This window comes from Mirounga leonina, unplaced genomic scaffold, assembly GCF_011800145.1.
Source record: "Mirounga leonina isolate KUSES-001 unplaced genomic scaffold, KU_Mleo_1.0 Mir_174, whole genome shotgun sequence".
Taxonomy (NCBI): Eukaryota; Metazoa; Chordata; class Mammalia; order Carnivora; family Phocidae; genus Mirounga; species Mirounga leonina.
Window position 1 is genome coordinate 32,556,523 of NW_023270451.1, and position 23,879 is coordinate 32,580,401.

Below are 23,879 nucleotides of genomic sequence, written 5' to 3' on the forward strand. Positions count from 1 at the left end.
TTGTAAAATCCATTCCCAAACCATTTCCTTCCTTTTTAATATAAATTTGATTTTTTTAATAAAATGTATACTTATATTCATTCAACTAATTTGAATAAGAAATATTTACATGTTTATAACTGTATTTTACCTGCATAAAAACTAAAGTTAGATTGACTAATCTGTTTTGGTTATTTTAGCTAAATCTGGACAGTTTATACCTATTACTACTACATTGCTTGAAGAACAATCAAATGTAATTGAAGCCAAGTAATTCACACTATTTATAGACTTTTTTTTCAGAATCACCTGCTTTGTATAGATGGTTTTAAGTGCAGTTGTAAAGTTTTGATTTTTAAGAGTTCCTTTGAAGACATCGCAGATGTTGGCTTTGCTAATAATGCTGGAAAGCATAGCAGGTTCAAAGTTGCAAAAAGGTTTAACACATATAAAAATAACAGTGTGCTTTTCCATTAAACTTGGCTATTTTCAATTGTCAATAAACTATAATGGAAGCCCAAAGTCCATAAATATTTGTTTCTAGACCCTTAAGCTTCTCGAGTTTGCATATATGTGTGTTTGGGAGGAGAAATACATGTAAAGGCATACTGGAAAATGTTACACATTGTAGCTTTAGCATCACTACGATGGATAAAAATTTGGGTCATTTTTCAGTATTTTCTGTTGCTTAAAATTCTATTTGAATTTCATAGGGCCATGCACACATATACATACACAGACAATCTGGGTATTATATGCAAGGATAAAGAATTTTGGTTCTGACTTTGTCCTGGATTTGTGTACTATATTTACTTTCGATTATAAATACATAGTAATTATAAACTTCCTAACAAAATATAAGTAAACTCTACTAAGCATGATATAATTTTCATCTAATACAATTTTAAACTTTTGAGAGTTCAGAAATTAATCTAATTTTTTGAAATATTGAAATATTAAAATTGTGCAGTAAGCAATTATATGATTTTCTACATTGCTTTAGTTCCCGCTAGATCAGGATGCCCTTATAATACTATGAAATGAAATAAACATAAGTATGGAAGACCAACTGAAATATCCCAGGAGAAAGATATCTTGAATCTAAATCTATCTAAAGATCTAACATATATTAACTCAAATAGTGAAATTGCCAAATTAAATTTATGAGTACACATATATTTAACTGGAACCCATCATGATATTTCCTTTTAGTTAGTCAAAAAGTTCTTTCAAAATATCCCATCATGAATAGAAAACGCTCATTCTAACTCCCCAGTGATTTTATCCTTGATGATGGCTAATTGTATTTCCCACTCAAGATCTAATTGATTAAGACTTTATGTAGCTGATGCAAATTTTTGTGTTTGTTTTTCCAGTATTCTAATTAGTTTCAACATGTCAATATAAACTTATTTCATTATATGGTTATTTCCCACCAAAAGAGGATAGCACTATTAGTATTACCAGTTTTCTTAAGAAACTTGTTATCAAAATAATTTAAGGGAAGCAGTTCTTGGATCCCACTTTTTTTGTTTCCCCCTAACCAAAATAATATGTGCCTAAATGAAAATTCAGTTTACCCTAAGAAGCTTAGGTGCATTGATTCAGTTCAGAAGCAAAAGGAACAGTCTATCACAGGTTTTTCACTGCAGAAAGTAAAATGAACAGTAAGAGCCTCTGTTAATTGCAAAAATTGGACTGACCAACCTGAATTGGGATCTGCTTCCAAAAAAGTTACATTGATACCAAATGCTGAACCAGGAAATGAACACTGCATTTAAGTGACTTTTTTTTTTAAAGAAATTAAGATGGAAACCTTTCAACTCTGTCTTAAGAGAGTTTCATGTATTGCTAGTAAAAACCATTAAAAATGAATGATACTGCTGGTAACTTTCTTAGATATAAACTAATTTGTGATGGAGCATTAAAAGTTCACCCCTGACCTTGGAAAGTAAAAGTTAGATTTTAAGTGTGTGATAGAAGAATCCACCTCATACTAACGCTGAAGAACAACTGATACCATCGCTGCAAAGGAACATGAAATATGCGGCTCAATCATTGCCATTTACGTGGGATCTTACCTAAAGCATTGTGAAAAACAAACACTTTCCAATCCTTCACATCAATATCTGTAATTACCTTCTAGGACTGTTAGACCAATTCCACAAAGAAAGAAAAATACGTAAATACTATATTTAAAAAATGACACTTTTCCAAAAAGATGGAACGCAGCATACGCTAGAGCTACAGAAAACAAATGCACAACTCCCTTAATTGTAAAGTATCTTTTAACAATTTAATGATGATACAGATTGTTAAGGGCTTTAAGGAGCTGCCCGAAAAACTAGTTTCTCAGGATTGCTACAGTTTACTTGGCTGTCTGGACTTTCAAGCATCTGCGTTTTATAAGGTTCCCTTTTGCGTGGCTACTCAAGTTATCCCCACGTAGATCAGCGCCTCCTGCGCACACCCTCGCATACTAGCCTCAAGCACGTAGAGAACCAGCACTACTCCGGGCTGTTGTTTGTTTGCAAATACTTGCCTCCAATAATACTGAACCGAAGGAGATTTTACTTTCCACTTCTGAAACTCAGATTATCTATTTAGATTAGCACCACACAAATACAACTACTTCTAAAAATCGTTTTTCTTCAAGAGTCTGAACATGTATTTATTTACCATTCTTTGATACATTCCTTAAAATCCTCTGAATTCCTAGATTGTCTTCTTCCCCAAGAAAGGGAAATTTTTACCATTTGGAATAGGGTGCTATTTAAAGAACTCTGAAATCAGAATAAGGGAAAAAAAAAAAAAACCTAAAACTTTTTTTTTCTCATACGTTCTGCCAAGTTCCACTGCAAGTTCCAAATATTGTGCAATAATTTGGAAACCCAGTTAACGATGGGAAAAATCGAGCCACTCGGAGTCGGGAATTTGCAAGTGAAAAGTCAAGGAGCAGCACCCGCACGCACGCCCAGCGGACGCTGCATCCCAGGCTGCACTCCCCTCCTCACCGCTCAGATGGAAGGTCACGCTTCGCAATCGATTTCACATACTGTCACTTGCCCTTTTTTCTTAACCCTCTGGTAAACTAGTTTGAACCTCGGAGAGCTTAGCGCTGTTGACTGCAGTGCTGCCCTTGGAGAAACACGTGCCCCCAAATAACAGGACCAAAGCAGCCCCATCGAATTTGCCGGCGGGGAGCCAGAGAGGGCAAGACATATACCTTATCCCTGCTGCCTCACTATAGTGCGAGAATCTTCTCTGTCATCTCCCCGCCCCCTTTCGCCGACAGTGCCCGGTGCGCGCTTACCTGAGCTATCGCTTTTCCTTTTGCCGCCACTTCTCTTCTCCGCCTCCGCGGGTGACAGCGCCTGGCGGCCGTAGTCCCCTGGCGCGCACGCGGCCCCGGTCGGGGTGCTGGAGCCCAAGGTGGAAGAATTGGAACACAGGACCGGCGGGCTGCTCCCCAGCTCCGGGGGCCCTCCCGAATCCGGCTGGAGGCAGAGGCTGTGGCGAGCCGCACTCGGGGGGGAGGACATCTGCGGAAGGTGCCAGTTGGTTTGCAGAGCTTGGTGCTGCTGCTGCTGGTGGTGGTGGTGGTGATGATGGTGGTGATGGTGGTGCCCCCTGTGATGCTGGCTGGCAAACATGCCCTCCTCGTTGGGGTATCCCGCGATTATGCAAGACGAGGAAGAAGTGGAGAGCTCGGGGTAGGACATATGGTCAGATCTTCCATGGAGGGCGAGAGAGGACTGGGAAAACGGGTGCAAGCCTTGCGCGGTGGCGTGAGGGCTGCGCAGGCAGCCAAAGAGCGGGTGTTCCATAGCATGCAAGTCTCGGGTTCCAAGCAGAAGACTTCACGATGGTTCCAAACGCTACCACCCTCTGTCACTTTTCACTGGAAATCGTGTGTTTTCCCCCTCCCAAACAAATAGCAGCCGTTTCTGCAGAGCTCGGATAATCCCGGTCCTGAGCCCTAGCGGCCAGTCTCCTTTACATATAAACACTCGGACCTGGAGAAGCTTCCCTTCGAGCTACTCAGATGTCAAGAGTAGGAGAGGTTGAAGCCAAAAGAAGGTGGTCCCAGAGAACTGCTTTCAGGGGGAAACGGCTCTGAGAGGTTATAAACAGAGTGTAATGTGAGCTGGGGGCTGGCTTAGGAGCCCGGAGCTGACCACATGCGAACTCCCTCCAAAACTCCCGCTCAGTCTGCTCCACGCGCTCCCAGTTCCACTTCCTATCTCGGGCTGGACGTACGCAGTGCGTCCACGCCCGCCCGCCCTTGCCAGCAGCCGAGGCTGCAAGCGGCGCGCCTGGCGCCTAAACCCGAGCCGGGACGGACAGCGGCTCTCCTCTCCTGGCCCGGTCGGCCAAGGTGCTCCTCCGCGCACGCCAGCCCCAACTCTGCACCCAGTGTCCGACCCGCTCACTTCTCTTAAGAAAGCTGTCTTATCAGTGCCACTTGGGCACTGTCACCTCCAGGAAAGCTAGGGTTACGCCTAGCTCTTGAGGAGCACGAAAGAGGAAGAAGGATTAAGGGAAAAGATCAGCTAGTTTGGCGCGCGCTCAGCCAAGTTTTTCAAACTCAGTATCAACTCGTGCCCTGGGCTAAGTGGCGCATCTAGTTTTTTGCAGCTGTTTTCTCCCTGTGGGCTGTTAATGGGCTTGGACCTGGCATCCGAGGTTTCTGGGAAGTGCCCCGCGGGTAGGAAAGGGCCATTCTCAGCGCCAAAAAGAGACAGACCTGGTGGGATGGGTGGGAGAAAAGCGTGGGGCGGCGATAGTTGCAGATGTCCAGAGACGCGGGCATCCTCACCTGCGGTGTCAGGTGGGGTCTTTCTTCTTTGGCTTTCTGTATATACCTTTCCTGCTTTGCACAATGTCCATCCTCTTGCTCGCCTGGTCCACGTCAAATTCCTAGCCATTTGTCAACGCAAAACTTTTCGGTCAGGAAAACCCGAAGCGATATCGTCCTGGTCACATGTGATGTGTATATTGCAAGCACATTTCCAGTCTTTCCAAACCTCCAGAACCTCAACCCATGTCCCCTCATCTCCCTCCAGAAATTCACCCTCTCTTCCGCTCAAAAATAAATCAACTAATGGCACCCCTTTTACCTCCCCCCTCCCCCACGCCTGCCGCCATGGTTCCATTTACTGGGAAATATTACACTTCAGTATCCCCCAAAGTTCACTAAACATGGGTACTGCTTCAGATCTCCCTGGTTACACTCTTGCATCATACAAAATGAGTTAGAAAACTTGCCACCAGTGAATCAGTATGAGCGGCGGCTGGGCTTTAATACTGCCACTTGCTTGAGGGGTGACATTGTCTGCTAGGGCAGAGTCCTTTACACAAGGCAAGCAAGCGGCACATAATTAGCTACAGGAACAGTCAAGTCCTGCCTGGGACGTGTCGCATCAGAAGATGGGCGCTCACCTATTCCAGCCCAGGACCCCAAACATGCCACCAGCTGTGTAACCCCGTTATTTTCATTGTCTCACGTGTCCAGAGGATGGGGACCAAGTCTTTGAAGTTGTTAATGGGATTAATGAGGACAGCAAACCGGGCCAGCCATCTGGTTTGAATTAGGAAAAAGTATTGATTAATCTTTGAGAAGTGTCCCCAAGGCAGAACCTTTCCCTCAACCAATCCCTCAGGTTTCAGCCTACCTCCCTTGTTTTTTAAGCCCTACTGCAGAAGAGTGGCCTCTCAATAAACCTTTACATTCGTGTGAAAGTTTGAATTGTTTTCCATTGCTTAGAGGTGGGATGGGGTGGGGGTGATCAGGAATTCTGAGATTTGTAAGCGCTGCTTTCTTTAACGGAAATTGAGCCCTATTTTGAGGGAAATTAGTTTTGCAGACTTCGTTAAAAAAAAAAAAGCTAAAACTTTTGTTCACCAGCTGCTCAGCTTTTCAGTCTGGGTCTGAGCTGGAACCTGCTGCAAGCGTTTGACGGTAAGACTTTCTTTGCCGGTATGTTTTGGGAATCTAATATTGTTTTAGACTTCGAAAGGGGGTGTTCTTCAGGTTGCATGTTTCTAAGGGTTTTAAACACTCCCAGGATGGCGTCCAGGGCTTAGATCTTAAGAATGTTTCTTCCGCCACTCCCCACGCCCTTGGCTCTTTAAGAATAAAAAAAAAAAAAAAAAAGGGAGGGGGTATATTCTTCTAATATAGTCAGAATATTTTTTTGAATTTTCATTGTGTTTATGGTTTCAATATGTGTTCTGATATTAAAAGTTGAAGTACAAAGAGCAACACAAAACTTCCCAAACTTGAGTAGCTCCTCTATAGGGATTATGGGTGAATGCATTAAAGGCTTTATCCAAAGAGAAATTTAGGCAACCATCTCCATAAACAGTAACCAGAAATATTTACATAATATAATACTGTCTACTAAAAGCATTGTGGAAAATGTCAGACCAGGCTAACGAAAGATACACTCACTCGATCTACACAGATCAACAGAAAACATCCATGAAGGTCCCCTTTTGGTTTGCATTACAGCGGTTTAGAGGGAGCAAAGCAACTGAGAAATGAATGGATTTGAATTTAGCCAGTGTGCTTCAGGTAACTAGCAACTAGCAAACACAAACTTTTCATCTCCAGGAGCTGTCAATTCTCCTTGAACCTGCCCAGTGATGGTGCTGGTTTTTTCTCACTTACTGTGTCAGATGTTAACAACATGTCCAGAAATTTCTCTACAACCTGCCTCAGTCTGCCTCTAGAGCTATGAGACTAGAAGACCGGGAAAGAAAAGTCAGAAAAGATTAGAAAAAGAAGGAGCCTCTTTGAAAAGCACACAATTAAAACAAAGCTAGCAGAATAGGTCTTTTAATTGAAGACCCAAAATACACAATATCAGTAAAAAGGATGAAGTCTAGATTTCTAATAGAAAGCATAATACAAGAAAAATGTTATTTGAAAAAGTGTGATTCAAAGAAGAAACAAAAATGCTCTTGATGCATTCCAGAATTAAATATTTTATTTTCTCTGATTTTCCAAAAATATATTATTCCATAAAGTTTTTTTCAAAATTTTCATTTCCTAGAATATTTGGAATAAGAAAAAAATACTGAATTTTATTTTCTAGGCCTTAGGAAAAAATTTTTAAATGTCATAACAAGAAAAAGTCCTAACATTTCCTATAACAGCTACTTCGGTGTCCACAACTATATCCCAATATTGAAAGATACCTTTTTACACTTAATGGCTAATTATATTATGAAGCATGGTAAAAATTACAAAATTTATTATAGAATTTTTATAGCTTTCATTTTAAACTATAAATAGTATAGTGTTTATCCTATATTTATAATATACTTGAATTTTCCTGAAGAACATTCTATTATTACCAATATTTCATGCAAGGTTTTGATACCAAGCAGTGCATTATAACAAGAGCTTCAATATATGAATAATGTAAGCTGCCAGTCTTTTCTAGAAAACATAATCAAAATTATTTTAAGCACGTGCTAGGCTCATTAAATTTGGTAAATGTGTAAATCTATTATTCCTCTTGCTGAACAAAACAATATTCAATAGTAAAGGCAGAGATTTTTTTAATTAAGATTACTTTACAGAGACTACAACTTAAATTAAGCAATCTGAAAAATGTCTTTAAATTTTAAGAATCACAATGCTTCTTTTAAGAGTTGCTATTCTTCTGTACATTTGTGACATGAGGTATGATGGGAAAAATATTTAAAATTAAATATGATCTTTAGCTAAAGATATTATAAACTTTGCCTTGCATTTTATCTGCCAGACAAATTTATCTTGGTAGCATATAGTCATGATATATGAATTTAAGTATGGAAAATTAAGCCAAAATTGGAATTTGTCTTTCAAAGTTTTGTTGCACAAAAAAATATTCTTTCTGCTACATTTCTCCAAGAAATAAGTTATGTCCTCAGTTGATTCTTCTGAAATAAAAAATTTTGAAAATATATTAAAATATGCTAAACAGCCAATGGTAATTTATGTGATTTATGATGCACTCCATATTTAAAACTACGGAACTGACTTTCTCCAGGAATTATGCATTGTAATATTTCAAGAGCAATTCTGCTATGGCTAATGCATGTTATTTGGTGATTCTATATACTTTTACTGATTTTTAAAATAAGTTGCTATTTTTATCTAACATTAATTGATGCTTTCACAATAAAATTTGTTATGTTTCTACATTACTAAATGAATATTTAAACATTACTTCAAAAAAGTGTAAATACCCAATATACTGTTCTCCTAATTTCTGTCTCTTCCTACATAGTCTTATGATTTCTTTCAGAAATTGGTGATTTTCTTCAAGTATCATATAGTAAATAATGTTCAGAAAACTAGCATGAAATATAGATTATGACTGATTAAATTTATAAAATTTAATTAAAAGTTCAAAATATATGCAATCTTTCATTACTCCAATTCCTTAACACATACATTTTACAAAATTCTAATTATCCTTTGGTGTGTATGTAGTGAGTGCTAAAATTAAGAGACATTGACTACCTTCTCAAGTTTCAAAAACTTCTAAATGAACTTCCTCTTGTCCACCTGTTTTAAAACCAGAATTTTCAAGTTTCCTTACAATGAACATGGGAAATAATTACATTCAGTTTCTACATTCTCATTTGCATTCACCTTCTATGTTCTTTTTGTTGATAAATGTATGCATCTCAAATTGCCCCCCTTACGTATCTACCTGTAAGAAGTATAGACACACTAATGCAAGACAGTTCCATAATAAAATGCTATATATTAAATTATATATTCTATACCATCAAATTCATAAGCATTAAATTTCTATCCACAGTTTAAGGGAAATAAACCATTTATTTCTCCCATGTCATAAAAAGCAACGTTACACTTTTAAGTGGACTGAATTTCGAACAAGTTCATAAATCTCAGAGAAAAAAAATTCAATCGAAACTAAACACAGGAATTATAGGTAAAACCTTAGTCTTCTGTTTTAAATTTTCCAACTTGAAGGGTTTAACATGACTAATGTAATTTTGGTACTATGGTAAGTTATTCTTATGTGTTTTTATTTTTCATGCCTCATCAGTTTGTAGCATGTTTTATTCTTAAGGTGGTTCTTTCATTTTGAGCTTGGGTTTATGATTTGAATCACTAAAAAATCTCTGTGTTTTAGCTGTGTTGGTATAGCTCTCCCAAAATATTTAATGTCACATTCTAGTTTTATATGATTGACTCAGCAAAGAAACACCAGCTGCCTTTGATATCAACACTTTTGTTTGTAGGAATAAAGGAAAAATGTGCTTGTGTACCAAACAAAATAGAAAGTTAAGGTGAAACACATGCTCTCTTATAATAAAATATTTTAAGGATTTAATATTAGTACCTCGATAAACTCAGATTTATAAAGGATTTTGAGAATATAGAGTATTTTTATACAAGGAAATGGATTTACTAGCTTTTGTGTGCTTCTTTATGTCTTTTAAAAAGATATTCAGCTTTGTCACCACACATAAAACAGTGGAGATTTTTGAAAATAGAGAAATAAGACAAGCTGAAATATATGAAAAACAGTTCTATATTTGATAATACAAATATGTAATTCATAAGCCACATTCACTTATAATGGTAAAAAGATCCCAGGTACATGTTTTGGTTCAACTGGAATTTTAAAAAAATAAGTAATCACATAGGTTTATGTTTAAATGGACATACATATTTTTGATAAAAGAAATACTAACAAAATACTGTTCTTCTGAGAAAGTTTCAAGTAATCACATAAGCATAATGTGAAAGTTAGGTAAAGATGGGGTCAATGCCTGGACATGTGCAAGCTACTGAGTGTCTGAAATTCTGAATCACTGCCTTCTTGTCTTACAAATCTGTAATCTGAAACTCATTGTAGTCAATTGTTTTTCTAAATTTTATTTATTTTTAGAGAATGAATCCTGCTAAGTTGGGGTAACAGTATATGGGAAGAGAATAAACTGGTTTTCAAAAGCTCTCAGTGGCTGAGAAAAAAGAAAAAAAAAGAAACCTATTGGGCCAACTGCATTTTTGAGCACTTCAAAGTACAAGGGAATCCAACAGAATCAAAAACTAACCAGAACTCAAAAGGAGTATCAGTTCTGAGCCCAAGGGCCCAGCATAAGGCATTTACTCATACCATCAGCTAACAATTGTCACCAATTAAGGAGACGTGTGATCAAAGTGAAGCTTTCTCTATATTAGGTAAGAATGTATAAATACTAGATGCAACTTCTTCAACACAGAGTGACCTCAGAAGATTCTTTCCTCCTACTTGACCTATTCATTTTGCATGATTCTTGCCTAATAATCTCAGAGAGGCAGGAACCACCTTGGTCCAACTCCATGTTTCTAATGACGAACTCTTGAGGGATAAATCATGAATAGGGACACAGAGCTATGACTAAAAAAGTCAAAACAATCTTGGAATACTTTATGATAAAATACAGTAAAACTTACTACTGATCTTGAAAGTAGGCTACACAGTAATGGGAAACCTGACAGTTCTTTCCTCTAATTTAGAGCATCTATAGTGATCTGATTATGATTATGTGTGCTGGTTGCAGTGAGGTTAATGTTTCTATGAAGACATATCAAAGTCAATTTAAATAAATTTCACCCATAATCAAATATAGTAACACCTCTACTTATTGAAAACAACTTTAATATTTCCATGATGTAGTAAATACAGAGAAATAAAAATGGCACAATTATGAGTTTTCAGGATAATTGTTACATTTTGTTTCATAACAGTTCTCATCTGTGGACCAGCATTACCTGTCAATAGCTTATGTAATGCCCGGATACCTACAAGTTCTGTTCTTAGTCAAATCTTGTATCCTATACTGTTTAAGTGAAAATATGATTGGATCAGAGTAAAAAGCTGAGTCCCTTTGCATTTTTAATATCAGATTTTCCAAAGTATGTGACATATCATCATCTGATAGACTTTGCCAAGACAAATGCCCAGGTGGCAACACTTGGAATCGTTCTTTCAGGCCCAAAGATAAACACATAATTAGAAAACTCTGTAAAAATCTCCACTGTTTTATGTGTGGTGACAAAGCTGAATATCTTTTTAAAAGACATAAAGAAGCACACAAAAGCTAGTAAATGTTACACTCTGTATATCTGAGGTTGTTGAATTAGCTATTGGTGTTCCTCTTTCTATAATAATGTTAAAGACTCGCCAATCCATGTGTAGTTCTTTATGTAGACTCATTTTTAAAAAAAATAGTTAGCAGATGCCATTATCTTCTGGCATTTGTGACCAAACGTAATATAGACATGGTTAAAACAAAAAAAAAGTGGGTAATCCTTGCACTGTACAGGCAATTTCAGTGATCAAAAATTGCTAAATCCTACTTAAGATTAAAAGGCTCATGTCAGTCCCTCTCTAAACAGCATCTGACAAATTGGTTGTTTAAGTTAGAAGAACCCACCCCCAACAAGCACCTCTCTCTCTACCCCTCCCCAATATGCAATCAATCATCAAGTAGAGTAGTCCCAATTCTACTTGAATATTCATTAACTCCATCTTTCTCTACATCACCAATGCCATTACTTTAATTGGGGCTCTCGCCCTTGTTGCTTGGATTACACAGGACTCCCAATGGTACTCCACTCGCCCTGCGCACTGCTCTATCTCCAGAGGCAGGAGGGAGGGCTGCTTTGAACCTTAGTTCTGTCACTTTCTAACTCTGCGAGTGCATTCATTTATTTACTAATGCAAAAGAATATTATAATGAACAAATATGACAAGGTTGTGAGTGTACCTAACAAGATGCCTAACAAAAAGTGGAATAAATTTAAAATGCATCTACAGCTGCAGTGTTGAATACATCATCATGTGGCTGTTGAGTATCTGAAATGTAACTCATCCAAATTAAGATGTGCTTTAAGATTAAAAGACTTCACGTGAGATTAATTCACATGATTTCAAAGACCATGTGAAATTAATAACTGTTTGCAATTAAAATAATTGTTGGATACACTGGACCAAAAGTATGTTACTGAAGTTAATTTTCTTTCTACTTTTTAAATGTACCTACTAGAACATTTAAAATTACATATGTGACTTGCATTGTATTTCTCTTGAATAGCACTGATCTAGAGGATGCTACTTAAATTTTTCTCTCATCCCCCACCTCCTTGCAAATAGGTACCAAATTACATATCTATCTGTCAAAATGATGTAGGATCTGAAATATCTCTGTAAATTGATCCTCTTGACCCCCTGATTAGGAGTTTCACAATGTGGTACCACACATGGAAACCTCCCGAACAAAATCTCAAGGAAACACAGGAAATTCCTGGAGTGGCAAAACATCCTATTTGAAGACATTCAGCTATTCCTTTGTGCATCAGGAGCATCATTATTAACTAACTGTTGATAAGCTTGGAAGAGTTCATTTAGCAATAGTCTTTGCAAAAAAAGAAGAGCCATGTGTATTATCCATGATGGACTAGATGATGCAGTCACAATGGGTTAAGCTCTGTATCTTAAACCTTAACAAAAGTTTATTTCTTATTCCTACAAATTCTGATATAAGATGGTTGGCTCTCCACTTAGCAAGTGATTTTGTGAATTAGTCACTCAACATGTTTCTCCAAAATACCACAGCAGGGGAAAAGAGATGTGGAGGGTTATATACGTGGTCTTACATACTTTGATGCAGAGATAATACATGTGAATAGCTTGTAGGCCAGAACCAAGCCTGACAGACCTGTAAGGGGACTGGGAAATATTCTAAAGCATATGGGTCTTTTGTGAGCAGTAAATGTTTCGGCCACATCAGGAGTTAGCAAACTTCAATTTGCTCCTAATAGGCCTAATTCACACCACTAAACAATATATTCCTGGAATCTCCTTGGCATATTATGTTGGTGCTTTCCAACAAAGTGTCTGGCACAGAGTAAACACTCAATAATTCTACTCACCAGAGCACTTAGATCTGTAAGTTTCACTTTATCATTAGGCTTTAGTACCCATGAAGTTGCTATCAGAAAAGTATATCTGCAATATAACTGCAAAGAAAATTTTACTGATAAATGCTCAACCCAGCTTCAGTTTTGTTTTTTGTATATTTTGCTCTGATTTTTGCTCTAGAGCAGAGATCTATTACTAATTTTCATTGGAACTAGAACATTCATGTCCATATGTAATGACAACGGTTCAAATTCTTTGGGGCAATTTGCCTTCAAATGTCTACAGTCATAATGTGACACAAATCTCTGTGTAAATGAGATTCATTCACTGTCAGATATTGTTATTTTCAATCAATACTGTCCATTCTGTAATGGTTCACAGAATAGGCTCTGAAGATGATACCCTGGGTTGTGTTTTGTTTTTGCCACTTAATAGCACTTTGATCATGGCAAGATTAACTTTTTTGTACCTAGGTTTCCTCATCTCTAAATAAAGATATTTATTTCTATAGTTTCACACTGACAAATGATATAATCCAGCAAATCAACCTAAGTCTATTAAGTATGTCTACAAATGACAGATATTATTATGATAATTTTCATTATCATCTGTCTTGAGGATCTTGTACTGTCTAAAAAGGAGTCCCTGTAAGAAAATTTGGGAGTATTTACTTATATCTAGCCATTCATTCCACTTTTCCCCCAATTAACACTTTAATAATATCTCATGACATCTTATCCTAGAACAAATTCCATAAATGTTTGTTGAATGAGTAAAAACCGTGCTAATGATAACTGCACCTTAATTATCTCAACATTTTGTAAATAATGGTCATACATTCAGGCTGTACACTTTTCACCTGATTCTTCTATTTCCTTCAAAATATGATTAAAACTCATACTGGGATGAATGACAGAAACTCTTCATTATGGCCAAAAGGACTATTAAGAAATAAGAAAGAAGCTAATGACACTGCTTAATTATAGTACCTTGGAGTAAATTTATTTGGCATCTTTTATTTTAGGCTTTATTGGATCTAGCATTTGTTTCAGAGGTAATGAACACTTCTTTAATAAGAAATTTTTAGTGGTATAGTAACAACTGAATTAATCCTACTCTCAATTCTGTTGAAATATGTAATTTTCTCAACTCCAAACAATAAGACATAATAACAATGAAACAATATCCCTGAAACAAGTAACACCTAGAACTTAAAATTTAATATCTATGTACTTAACTTATGCTTGATTCAAATATTTGGTATATATAAACTATGCTAAAAGTTAATTGTTACATGGGTAATGTCCAGATACTGCTATATCATCTATACCTGAATAATCTGATATAGCTTAGGAAACATATATGAACGCTATCTCTTATTATGCTGATTGAATTCCATTTTATTTTAGGGGCACCTGGGTGGCTCAGCCGGTAAAGTGTCTGCCTTCGGCTCAGGTCATGATCCCAGCATCCTGGGATCGAGCCCCATATCGGGCTCCATGCTCAGCAGGTAACCTGCTTCTCCCTCTCCCTCTGCCTGCCTGTCTGCCTACTTGTGATCTCTCTCTCTGTCAAGTAAATAAATTAAATCTTAAAAAAAAATAAAAAATAAAATCCATTTTATTTTAGAACTGAATCTCTTCCTAGTTCTTGAAAGGTTTTGTGGTGATTTATAGTAAAACCTGATATAACAAGATAATTTCACATAAAGATATGAAAACTTTCTGGAGCAGTAAATCTTAATTACCAGATAAATTCTCTTTTTAAAAAAGGACTCATTACAAAAATACAGCTCTATAAAGTGACCAGTGAGAAGCACAACAGTTATGACATATACAGGTAAAGGGGACCTGGTACCCCCTGCCTAGTGTTTTCTCTTCTCACCTACCACTGTGTGTGTGGCACCTACAAAGAAACAAAGGGTTCTAGGGAGACAACCTGAAAAACCACTCATCTTTAATACATACAATCAGTCTGATAAAATGGCCCCTGAAATACCATACCTGTGTTTCCTTGGTCCATTAATTCATTTGAGAGGCATATTCCAGGGGCAAATATTTGAGCCACATTACTTTCTTTATTTCAGTCTTCAAGTGTCTAGTTTTCAATTTCTTCAGATTTTCTAATTTTTTAAAAAACATGTAAGGTTAGATTGCCAAAAACTATAATTGCAGAAATATTTTTAGTGGATAATATTTTAATATTATAAGCCCGTATTTATCAAGAATCCAAATTAGAAAAAAAAAAAAGCTGTGAGAAACATCTCCATAAGGTCTGAACAGCACAATGCTATTTAATAGAATCTAAAAAGGATCTTGTTGTGATGAGTACTGGGTGTTACATGTAAGTGATGAATCACTAAATTCTACTCCTGAAACCAGTACTACACTATATGTTAACTAACTAGAATTTAAATAAAAACTTGAAACAAACAAAATTAAAAGGATCTAACCCCTAGAGAATTCAGTGCTAGAAAAACAGATTATCAAATGGGAAAAGGAGAAAGGACACACACTGCTAAATTATCAAGGAAGAAATATATATGATCAAGAAATATAAAATACTACATGTTTACTTATAATGAAAATACACGTTAAAAAAGATAGCATTTTCTACCTACCAAAATGACAAAGTTTAAAAAACAAATTGGTTATGGTGACAAGAATTTAGAGAAATAATACATCTCATACACTACTGGTAAGAGTATAATTTTTTTTTTACTTTTTTTATTATGTTAATCACCATACATTACATCATTAGTTTTTGATGTAGTGTTCCATGATTGTTTGCATATAACACCCAGTGCTCCATTCAATACGTGCCCTCTTTAATACCCATCACCAGGCTAACCCATCCCCCCCAACCCCCTCCCCTCTAGAACCCTCAGTTTGTTTCTCAGAGTCCATAGTCTCTCATGGTTGGTCTCCCCCAACGATTTCTCCCCCTTGAATTTTTTCCCTTCCTACTATCTTTTTTTTTTTTTTTTTAACATATATTATTTGTTTCAGAGGTACAGGTCTGTGATTCAACAGTCTTGCACAATTCACAGCACTCACCATAGCACATACCCTCCCCAATGTCTATCACCAAGCCACCCCATCCCTCCCACCCCCCACCATTCCAGCAACCCTCAGTTTGCTTCCTGAGTTTAAGAATTCCTCATATCAGTGAGATATGATACATGTCTTTCTCTGATAGACTTATATAATTAAAACAGATAGCCAAGATAAAACTAGCAATACATAAAATGTTAATTTTTGAGTCTACACTTCCAGATGAATGTATTCAAAGTTAATTCAAGATTTATATATATAATCAGATATATCAAAAAGTTTGTGTATAACCAAGTCTCTGAAACATGTATTGTATTGAAAATATATATTAAATAATAAAAATTGATTAAATGCTTTATGGCAAATTATGATAAATACAGTGCAACTATTAAAACTATTAAAACTATTAAAACTACAGTGCAACTATTAAAAATCATGTTCTAAAATAAGAGTATAGAAAGTCAGTTATGATATAATGCAAGAAAAAACAGGTTACAAACATGTAAAAGATGATCCAAATATAATCACATCATACATCTTGTTATGTCTATACTATATTTGTTACGTAGATCACAGATATGCACATATGTGATATCAAAAGACATACTCAGAATGACAGTTTACTGTTATCTCTGGCTGGTCTTAAAGCTGTCTTCTAATTTTGAGTAATGAATATATATCAATTTTATAGTCAAGAAAATGACATTTTGGGCGGCTGGGTGCTCAGCTATTAAGCGTCTGCCTTCGGCTCAGGTCATGATCCCAGGGTCCTGGGATCGAGCCCCGCATTGGGTTCCTGCTATGCAGGAAGCCTGGTTCTCCCTTTCCCACTCCCCCTGCTTGTGATCCATTTCTCACTGTTTCTCTGTCAAATAAAATCTTTTAAAAAGAAAAAAAAGAAAGAAAGAAAATGACATTTTTATTTCTATATAATTAAAAGGTGTCCTATGAAGTAGAAAAAGCCTTTGTGGTTTGAATAAAACATATATATGTTAAATAATTCCATTATGTATAGACATAATCATTCCATAATTAGTGATTGGCTAGTAGTGTATGTCAAACGCACAGATTATATTTGTTATATCTCTGCCTTAGAAACTACTATTCTTAAGTAACATCCATTGCTTTAAACTTATATTATTGTGCTATCTCCAATTTGCAACTTATGTGAACCAACTCAAATGTGAAAGATCCAATTGTCTGCCTATGCAGTATGTTGAAGCATATGGAGTGCATTACACCTAAGGCTCAGAGTTTCCACTGGAGGCTTAGCAGTATCTGGAGTATAAACTAAGGTGTTGTCTTGGACAAATAAAGTCCTTAATGGTTTGAGTTATAGTAAATTTGAAACTGATTCTTCTCCCATGTGTGAAAGTAGAGATTGGGTGGGGGAATTTTTTTTGGGGGGGGGAGGGCAATGGCAAGGTTTACTCTTTAGTGAAGGTCAGAACAGAAGGTGTTCTCATATTAAGGTATGGCAAGAAAAAGTTCAGGGTATCATATGACACCTTCTATTATCCAACAAGCATGAGTTGCTACAGTGTTAAAGCAGAAGTTTACAGAGTTTCAATGTCTTGAGATTTTCACACAGAGTTTCAAAATGTTACCTTTTCTCCTGGTTAATATCATTTTGGGAAATAGGTTAACAATGCAAAATAGCACATCCCAATTTCTAACATATAACCAAAATTTCTTTCCTTACTTGCTACTGAGAATGTTGAACAAGAAAACACAGTTTAACATTCATTGGCAGTAAAGAAACATCCTTTCTCTTGCTCACCGTCCTCCTTATCCTCCTCTCTCTCTAGCACATGACTTAGATATTATTATTGGTATCTTTAAAATCAAAATACCCTTGGCATTATCAGAGATTAAACCATGTGGAAATGCACTGAAATGTAAAATTAAAAACAAATCTTAGAAATGGAAGAGACTTTAGAGCTCATCTAGTTCAATCTCTTTATATAAAGGATACAAAAAGGCTATTGACAACTTATGAATGATCCATAAAGTTCTAAATTAAATTAGTAATTTGTTAATGGGCTGTTAGAAAATTTGAATCTCAGATAGCCAACAAATCTATTTCAAAGCAACACTGATGTTTGCTATTATTTCATTATTATCCATTTCAAACTCTCATTAAGGATTTTTTTTTTTTAAGATTTTATTTATTTGACAGAGCGAGACACAGTGAGAGGGGGAACACAAGCAGGGGGAGTGGGAGAGGGAGAAGCAGGCCACCCGTGGAGCAGGGAGCCTGATGCAGGGCTCGATCCCAGGACCCTGGGATCATGACCCGAGCTGAAGGCAGACGCCTAACGACTGAGCCACCCAGGCGCCCCAGGATCATTAAGGTTCTAAAGAGGTTTCTCTCACTTTTAGTTACATATATTGTTAGCTGTGGAGGGAGGAACTATGAATATAAATGGCATTCATAAATATAGGAATTCACGAAATCTAGATGAATGTCCCTCAAAAATGTTAGAATAAATCATACATAAGTAAGCATTTTCTTATAAACATAATTAACCTGTATACTAAGAAGAGTTTGTTTCATGATATCTTGTGGATATATATTCATTATAAAATGATAAAACAGAAAGGTTTGTGGGAAAAACTGTGGTTTAAAGGAGAAGAGGTTCAAGATTCCATAGCTACAAAATGTGTGCTAGATGGAGAAAAAAAATACATCATTTTATTTATCTGATAAATGTCAGTAGTGTATCTCTCCTTTTATCTTGACTTATTTTGCTCCCATTCAAAAAACTTAATATATTTGACAAAGTGCAGCTGTGGTAATAGTTTTTGTTTGTTTTGTTTTTAAATATACATGACACAATGATGGGAATATTTGGCTCTAAAATAGCCCATATATTTCAATTTTAATAGGTCAGATATGGCTTGGGTCCAAAGTTGATTGCAATAAATTTACACACTAAAATTTGCCATCAGCTCGCCATTTCTGAAGGAGGTGTCAAGAATATGAATATGATACAATGTTTATTTTTAAAAATTAACATTATGTCAATAAGTCTTCACTGAAAATCTGAACAAGTGTGACATGTTCTACATGGGCTGTAAAATCAGATAAAACAAGGACTGAATTTCTGTTCCATTATTTAATATCAAATGACCTTGGAGAAGTAACTTCTTTGAGCCTCAGTTTCTTTTCTGTAAACAGAAGCACTGTAGTTAGGATTAAATGAGATTGAGCACATAAAAGACTTGTACAGTATTTGCTACAAGATTTTTTATTTTTTTTCTAGAGAGTGAGTGAGCAAGTGGCGGTGGGGAGGCAGAGGGAGAGGAAGAGAAAGAATCTTAAGAGAATCTTAATCTCCATAACCAGCACAGAGCCCAAGGCAGGGCTCATTTTACAACCCTGACATCATGACCTGAGCAGAAATTACAAGTGGGATGCTTAACTGACTGAGCCACCCAGGCACCCCTCATACAAGATTTTCTTATTAAGAATAATTTTTCTCTTTCAGGCACTTCAGATTAGACTTAAGTGATATTTGCATTTTAAGAGCACATGTTTACTACAAATGTCCACAATTGTTGCTTTCTTAGCATCATAGATTTTAACAATTATATAATCTGCAAAACAATATTAACTATGTGCCAAAAGAGCAAATTACACTTTTAATGAAAATGTCAATACTGAGCAGGAATTGTTAACTGAAATAAAATGAAAACCATTTTTTACATTTGTGAGCACAAGTACTACTGGTTCATCTGAGAGATAATGTACATAAAAGCATGTATATTCTATTACCATGTTTAGTGCAAATGAAAACCATCAAGTTAATCATAACAATTTGATTCTATAGTAAAAAAAAAAAATACTCAGGTTCAAAATGACAACAAACACTTTTCAGAAATATTGAATCCCCACTATATTGTATACCTGAAACTAATATTACACTGTATGTTAACTAACTAGAACTTAAATAATAAAAAAAGAAGAAAAAAAATAAACCTTGAAATAAAAATATATTTTTAATACATTTTAAAACAGGGATCAACACTTGCTTAAATAGGCACTAAAGGACACACAGATTCTTACATTTGCCAGCATTTGGTTATCAACTCTTGTTTGAAATAAATGACAACCAGCTAGGTTTTTGGTTTTTTTTTTTTTTTTTTTTTTAATACTGTTATAGATATATTCTTCTGCTTCACCTTTTTCCACTGGATCTTATGCTTTTAAATAAATATATATAAATAATTGTTCATTCTGTACTAAAACATTTCAGTTTTAATTACTAAACACTTATCTAGTTTAGCTAAAAAATTGTTAACCATCAAATAAATTCAATAGGATATAATAAAATTCCAAATAACTCCAAAGAAGTGCTCCGTCACAAAGGAAATATTACAAAGTATAGAAAGATTTCTGTCCTGTGAAAACATGCTTACTTTTAGTACGACAAGATTTATACAGATGAAGCAGATAGGGAATAATATAAGGATATATAAAAACATATATTCTTCTATAATTTGTGAATGTAAAGAAAAAAGGCTTTATGTATTACAGTGGCTTGCAAAGGCCCCCTTGTAAGAAGATGAAGTAGCATAAATCTGAAGGGAGCTTAGAATTCCATTTAGAGGGAATGTCTATACATTGTTTGGGGCAGCAAGTTAGACAGACAGGAATTTTCAACTGATTATATTTTAGTATAAGAGAAGTTGTTATTGATAGCCATGGTGTCCACCCTTTTGGGGCTAGTAGAATGTCATAGTTGACAGAATCAGAAACATTCCATCTAGAGAAGAAGGTGGTTAGTTTTACATTAAATACATGGAACAAAAGCTAATGTTTCATTATTGAAAAGATCCCTTTATTAGATGTACTGGAGCTTGCATTAGAAGGATAAAAGTAAGGCTTGCTTGCCAAGTGATCACTGAAACTATGATTATGCATGAGCTTTCTAAGGTAGTATAAAAGGTAACAATATAAAAATAATAGCTCAGCCTTGTGGTGGTAGCCTTGTACTTAGAAAAGGATTGAAAACCATAAAGAAGGCTTGAAAAGACTTATCAGATGAATTATCAGAGAAGCAAGTGGCAAACAAGTACATTATCCTGAAAGCCAAGAGAAAAGAAAAATTCCATAAATGGGTGATGAATAGTTTCACGTAGAATAGAGCTATTGTGGAAGATAATATTTGGGGAAAAAAAAAAAAAAAGACTAAGAGAAAGATATGGTTAACAGCATAGAGAATGCTTCATCAGAGTATCAGGGGATCCAGAATGCAACAGGAAAAGATGAAATGGATGCAGTATTTTTCAAAAATCTTTATATGAGCCAGAAAAAAAAAAAAGTGCAGTTACCTAAAGGAGAAGCAAAGATAGAGGAAGTGTTTGTGTTTGTTTGCTTTTTCCTAAGTAAGAAGCAACTTCTAAGAAGTTAAAGTTAGAAAACTGATTATGTTGCCATCACTTTGCACATACCAATATGTATTGAGTGGATAATTGAGAACTAGTTGGAAAAGGCAAAAATTATGGAAACAAGAATTTTTTTTATCTTTTGCATTTTTAAAAATTTTTTTAATTAACATATAATGTATTATTTGTTTCAGGGGTACAGGTCTGTGATTCATCAGTCTTACACAATACACAGCACTCACCCCAACACATACCTTCCCCAAAGTCCATCACTCAGCCACCCCATCCCTCCCACCCCTCTCCACTCCAGCAACACTCAGTTTGTTTCCTGAGATTAAGAGTCTCTTACGGTTTGTCTCCCTCTCTGGTTTCATCTTGTTTCATTTTTCCCTCCCTTCCTCTATGATCCTCTGTCTGGAAACAAGAATATTTTTGGAAGTCAGAGAAGGTGACTAGGTGATGAGTTTACTTTAAATGAAGAAAGAGAGAAGTGTGCCACTTATAAAACATATTAAAAGTCACCATATTTTTTCTATACAATGGGATGGGATTGCAGAGTTTTAATAAAGTATCATTTCGGTATTTTTTTTTTTTTTTAGATTTTATTTATTTTTTGGACAGAGAGACATAGCGAGAGAGGGAACACAAGCAGGGGAATGGGAGAGGGAGAAGCAAGCTTCCTGCTGAGCAGGGAGCCCAATGCGGGGCTCGATCCCAGGACTCTGGGATCATGACCTGAGCTGAAGGCAGACACTTAACGACTGAGCCACCCAGGCGCCCCTCACTTTGGTATTAAAGAATAATTAAGAATTTATTAATAATAAGGAATATTAGAGGCTTTAGTTTCTCTTTTCCAGGTATATTTCTCTCTCAACTTTACCATTTTAGGATGCTTGTGTTTGATATACAACATTCTCCTTAAGTATTTGCAATGAGTTCTACAATAAATACTATAATAAGTAATAAATAATACAATTACTAATTTTATAAGATGTAATAGTGTAATCAAAATAGGGACATCACGATTCTGACCCATAAGAACTTGGTAAAGAAAATCAACTAAGTGACTCTCATTAATACCTCAGGAATTTGGGGCACCCCAGTGACTTAGTCCGTTAAGCATTCTACTCTTGATTTCGGCTCAGGTCATGATCTCAGTGTTGTGAGATTGAGCCCCACATCGGGCTCCACACCAGGCATGGAGCTTGCTTAAGATTCTCTCTCTTCCTCTCCCTCTGTCTCTTCCCCCTCCGTCTCTTATTTAAAAAAAAAAAAAAAAAAAAAGACCTCAGGAAGTCATTAAGCTTGCAATTTTTAGACACCTATCAGAAGAAAGTGCTTTGCACTTCACTTCCAGTTATGAATTTTTAAGATTCTCTCTTTCATACAAATCTACACCATGCTTTGTCAACCTTAAATCATACTTCATCTTTCTGTAAAGAAGTCTTTTAAAGATTTAACTAAGTTGTGAGATCAAGCATATACACTTCTAGGAAAATAAAATAATCTGTTTTAGTATTTTGCAAATGGTACAAACAAGACAAAATTTTGTATGAAAGAATTAACACAGTTTTAAAAAGCACTGTGTCTCAAACAGTGTTGAAGGTAGTGTGGATTATGTACTATTGACAACTGTTTTTGGAAAATTCAAAACATCACTCCAGTATATAAGAATGCATGAATGGTGAAGTGTGTATTAAGAGTGTAAATGTATTAGTGCAAATGTATTCCTAGACTGCCATAACAAATTACCAAAAACTGAGTAGTTTAAAACAATAGGTATTTATTCTCTCACAGTTCTGGAGACTAAGAGTCCAAAATCAAGGTATAGCGGGGCCATGCTCCTTCTGAAAGTACTAGGGAAAGATCCTTTTTTGCTTCTCCCTACCCTCTGGTGGTTACCAGCAATCCTTGGAGTTCTTTGTAGGTGCATTATCCCTGCCTCCATCATTACCTGGCCTCGTTCACTGTGTCTTTTTTTTTTTTCTTATAAGGACATCAGTTATATTGGATTTAGAGCCCACTCAAATCTAATATGACCTCATTTTAATTACCACATCTATAAATACCCTATTTCCAAATAATGTCACATTCTGAGGTTCTGGGCAGACATGAACTCTGGAGGGACAATATCCAATCCAATATAGTGAATGAAAAGTATTCCATAAAAGTAGAAAATGGAAAAAAACAACATTTCTAAACCATATACTATTTTACATACTACATAATTTAATGTTTTTGAAAATTGATACATTAAATAATATAGACATAGGACTATTTGCCTATATTCCCTACAGTTTATATAACCAAAATGGCCAAAATCTTTATTTTGCATCTTTCTATAGCAAAAATGACCTTATAGTCAGGCATAAATGGTAGTATGGTGAATCAAATGGTTTCTTATTGATTATTTGCCCCCTCAGAAATGTTTATTTGACCTAGTAAGCCCTCCCCCCGCCTTTTTTTTGACACCACAGAAACAAGGTTGTTCTTAATCTTTAAGGAGATAATTATA

At 35.8% G+C, this 23,879-nt stretch overlaps 1 protein-coding gene and 1 long non-coding RNA gene across 2 annotated transcripts in view; both read right to left on the reverse strand.

The window, feature by feature from the left end:
• MEOX2 (mesenchyme homeobox 2) overlaps window positions 1–4,484 on the reverse strand; it is a 65,319-nt gene extending 60,835 nt beyond the window's left edge. The window contains exon 1 of the mRNA XM_035020666.1: window positions 3,293–4,484. Within this exon, the coding sequence (XP_034876557.1) occupies window positions 3,293–3,806 (514 nt within the window). The 5' untranslated portion in view covers window positions 3,807–4,484. The remainder of the gene's footprint in view (window positions 1–3,292) is intronic.
• Window positions 4,485–7,867: 3,383 nt separating this feature from the next.
• Window positions 7,868–23,879, reverse strand: part of LOC118020824 — a 112,949-nt gene continuing 96,937 nt past the window's right edge. Inside the window, exons 3-4 of the long non-coding RNA XR_004682019.1 lie at window positions 14,924–15,042; window positions 7,868–7,911 (exon numbers count right to left, since the gene is read on the reverse strand). This is a non-coding gene — a long non-coding RNA (uncharacterized LOC118020824). The remainder of the gene's footprint in view (window positions 7,912–14,923; window positions 15,043–23,879) is intronic.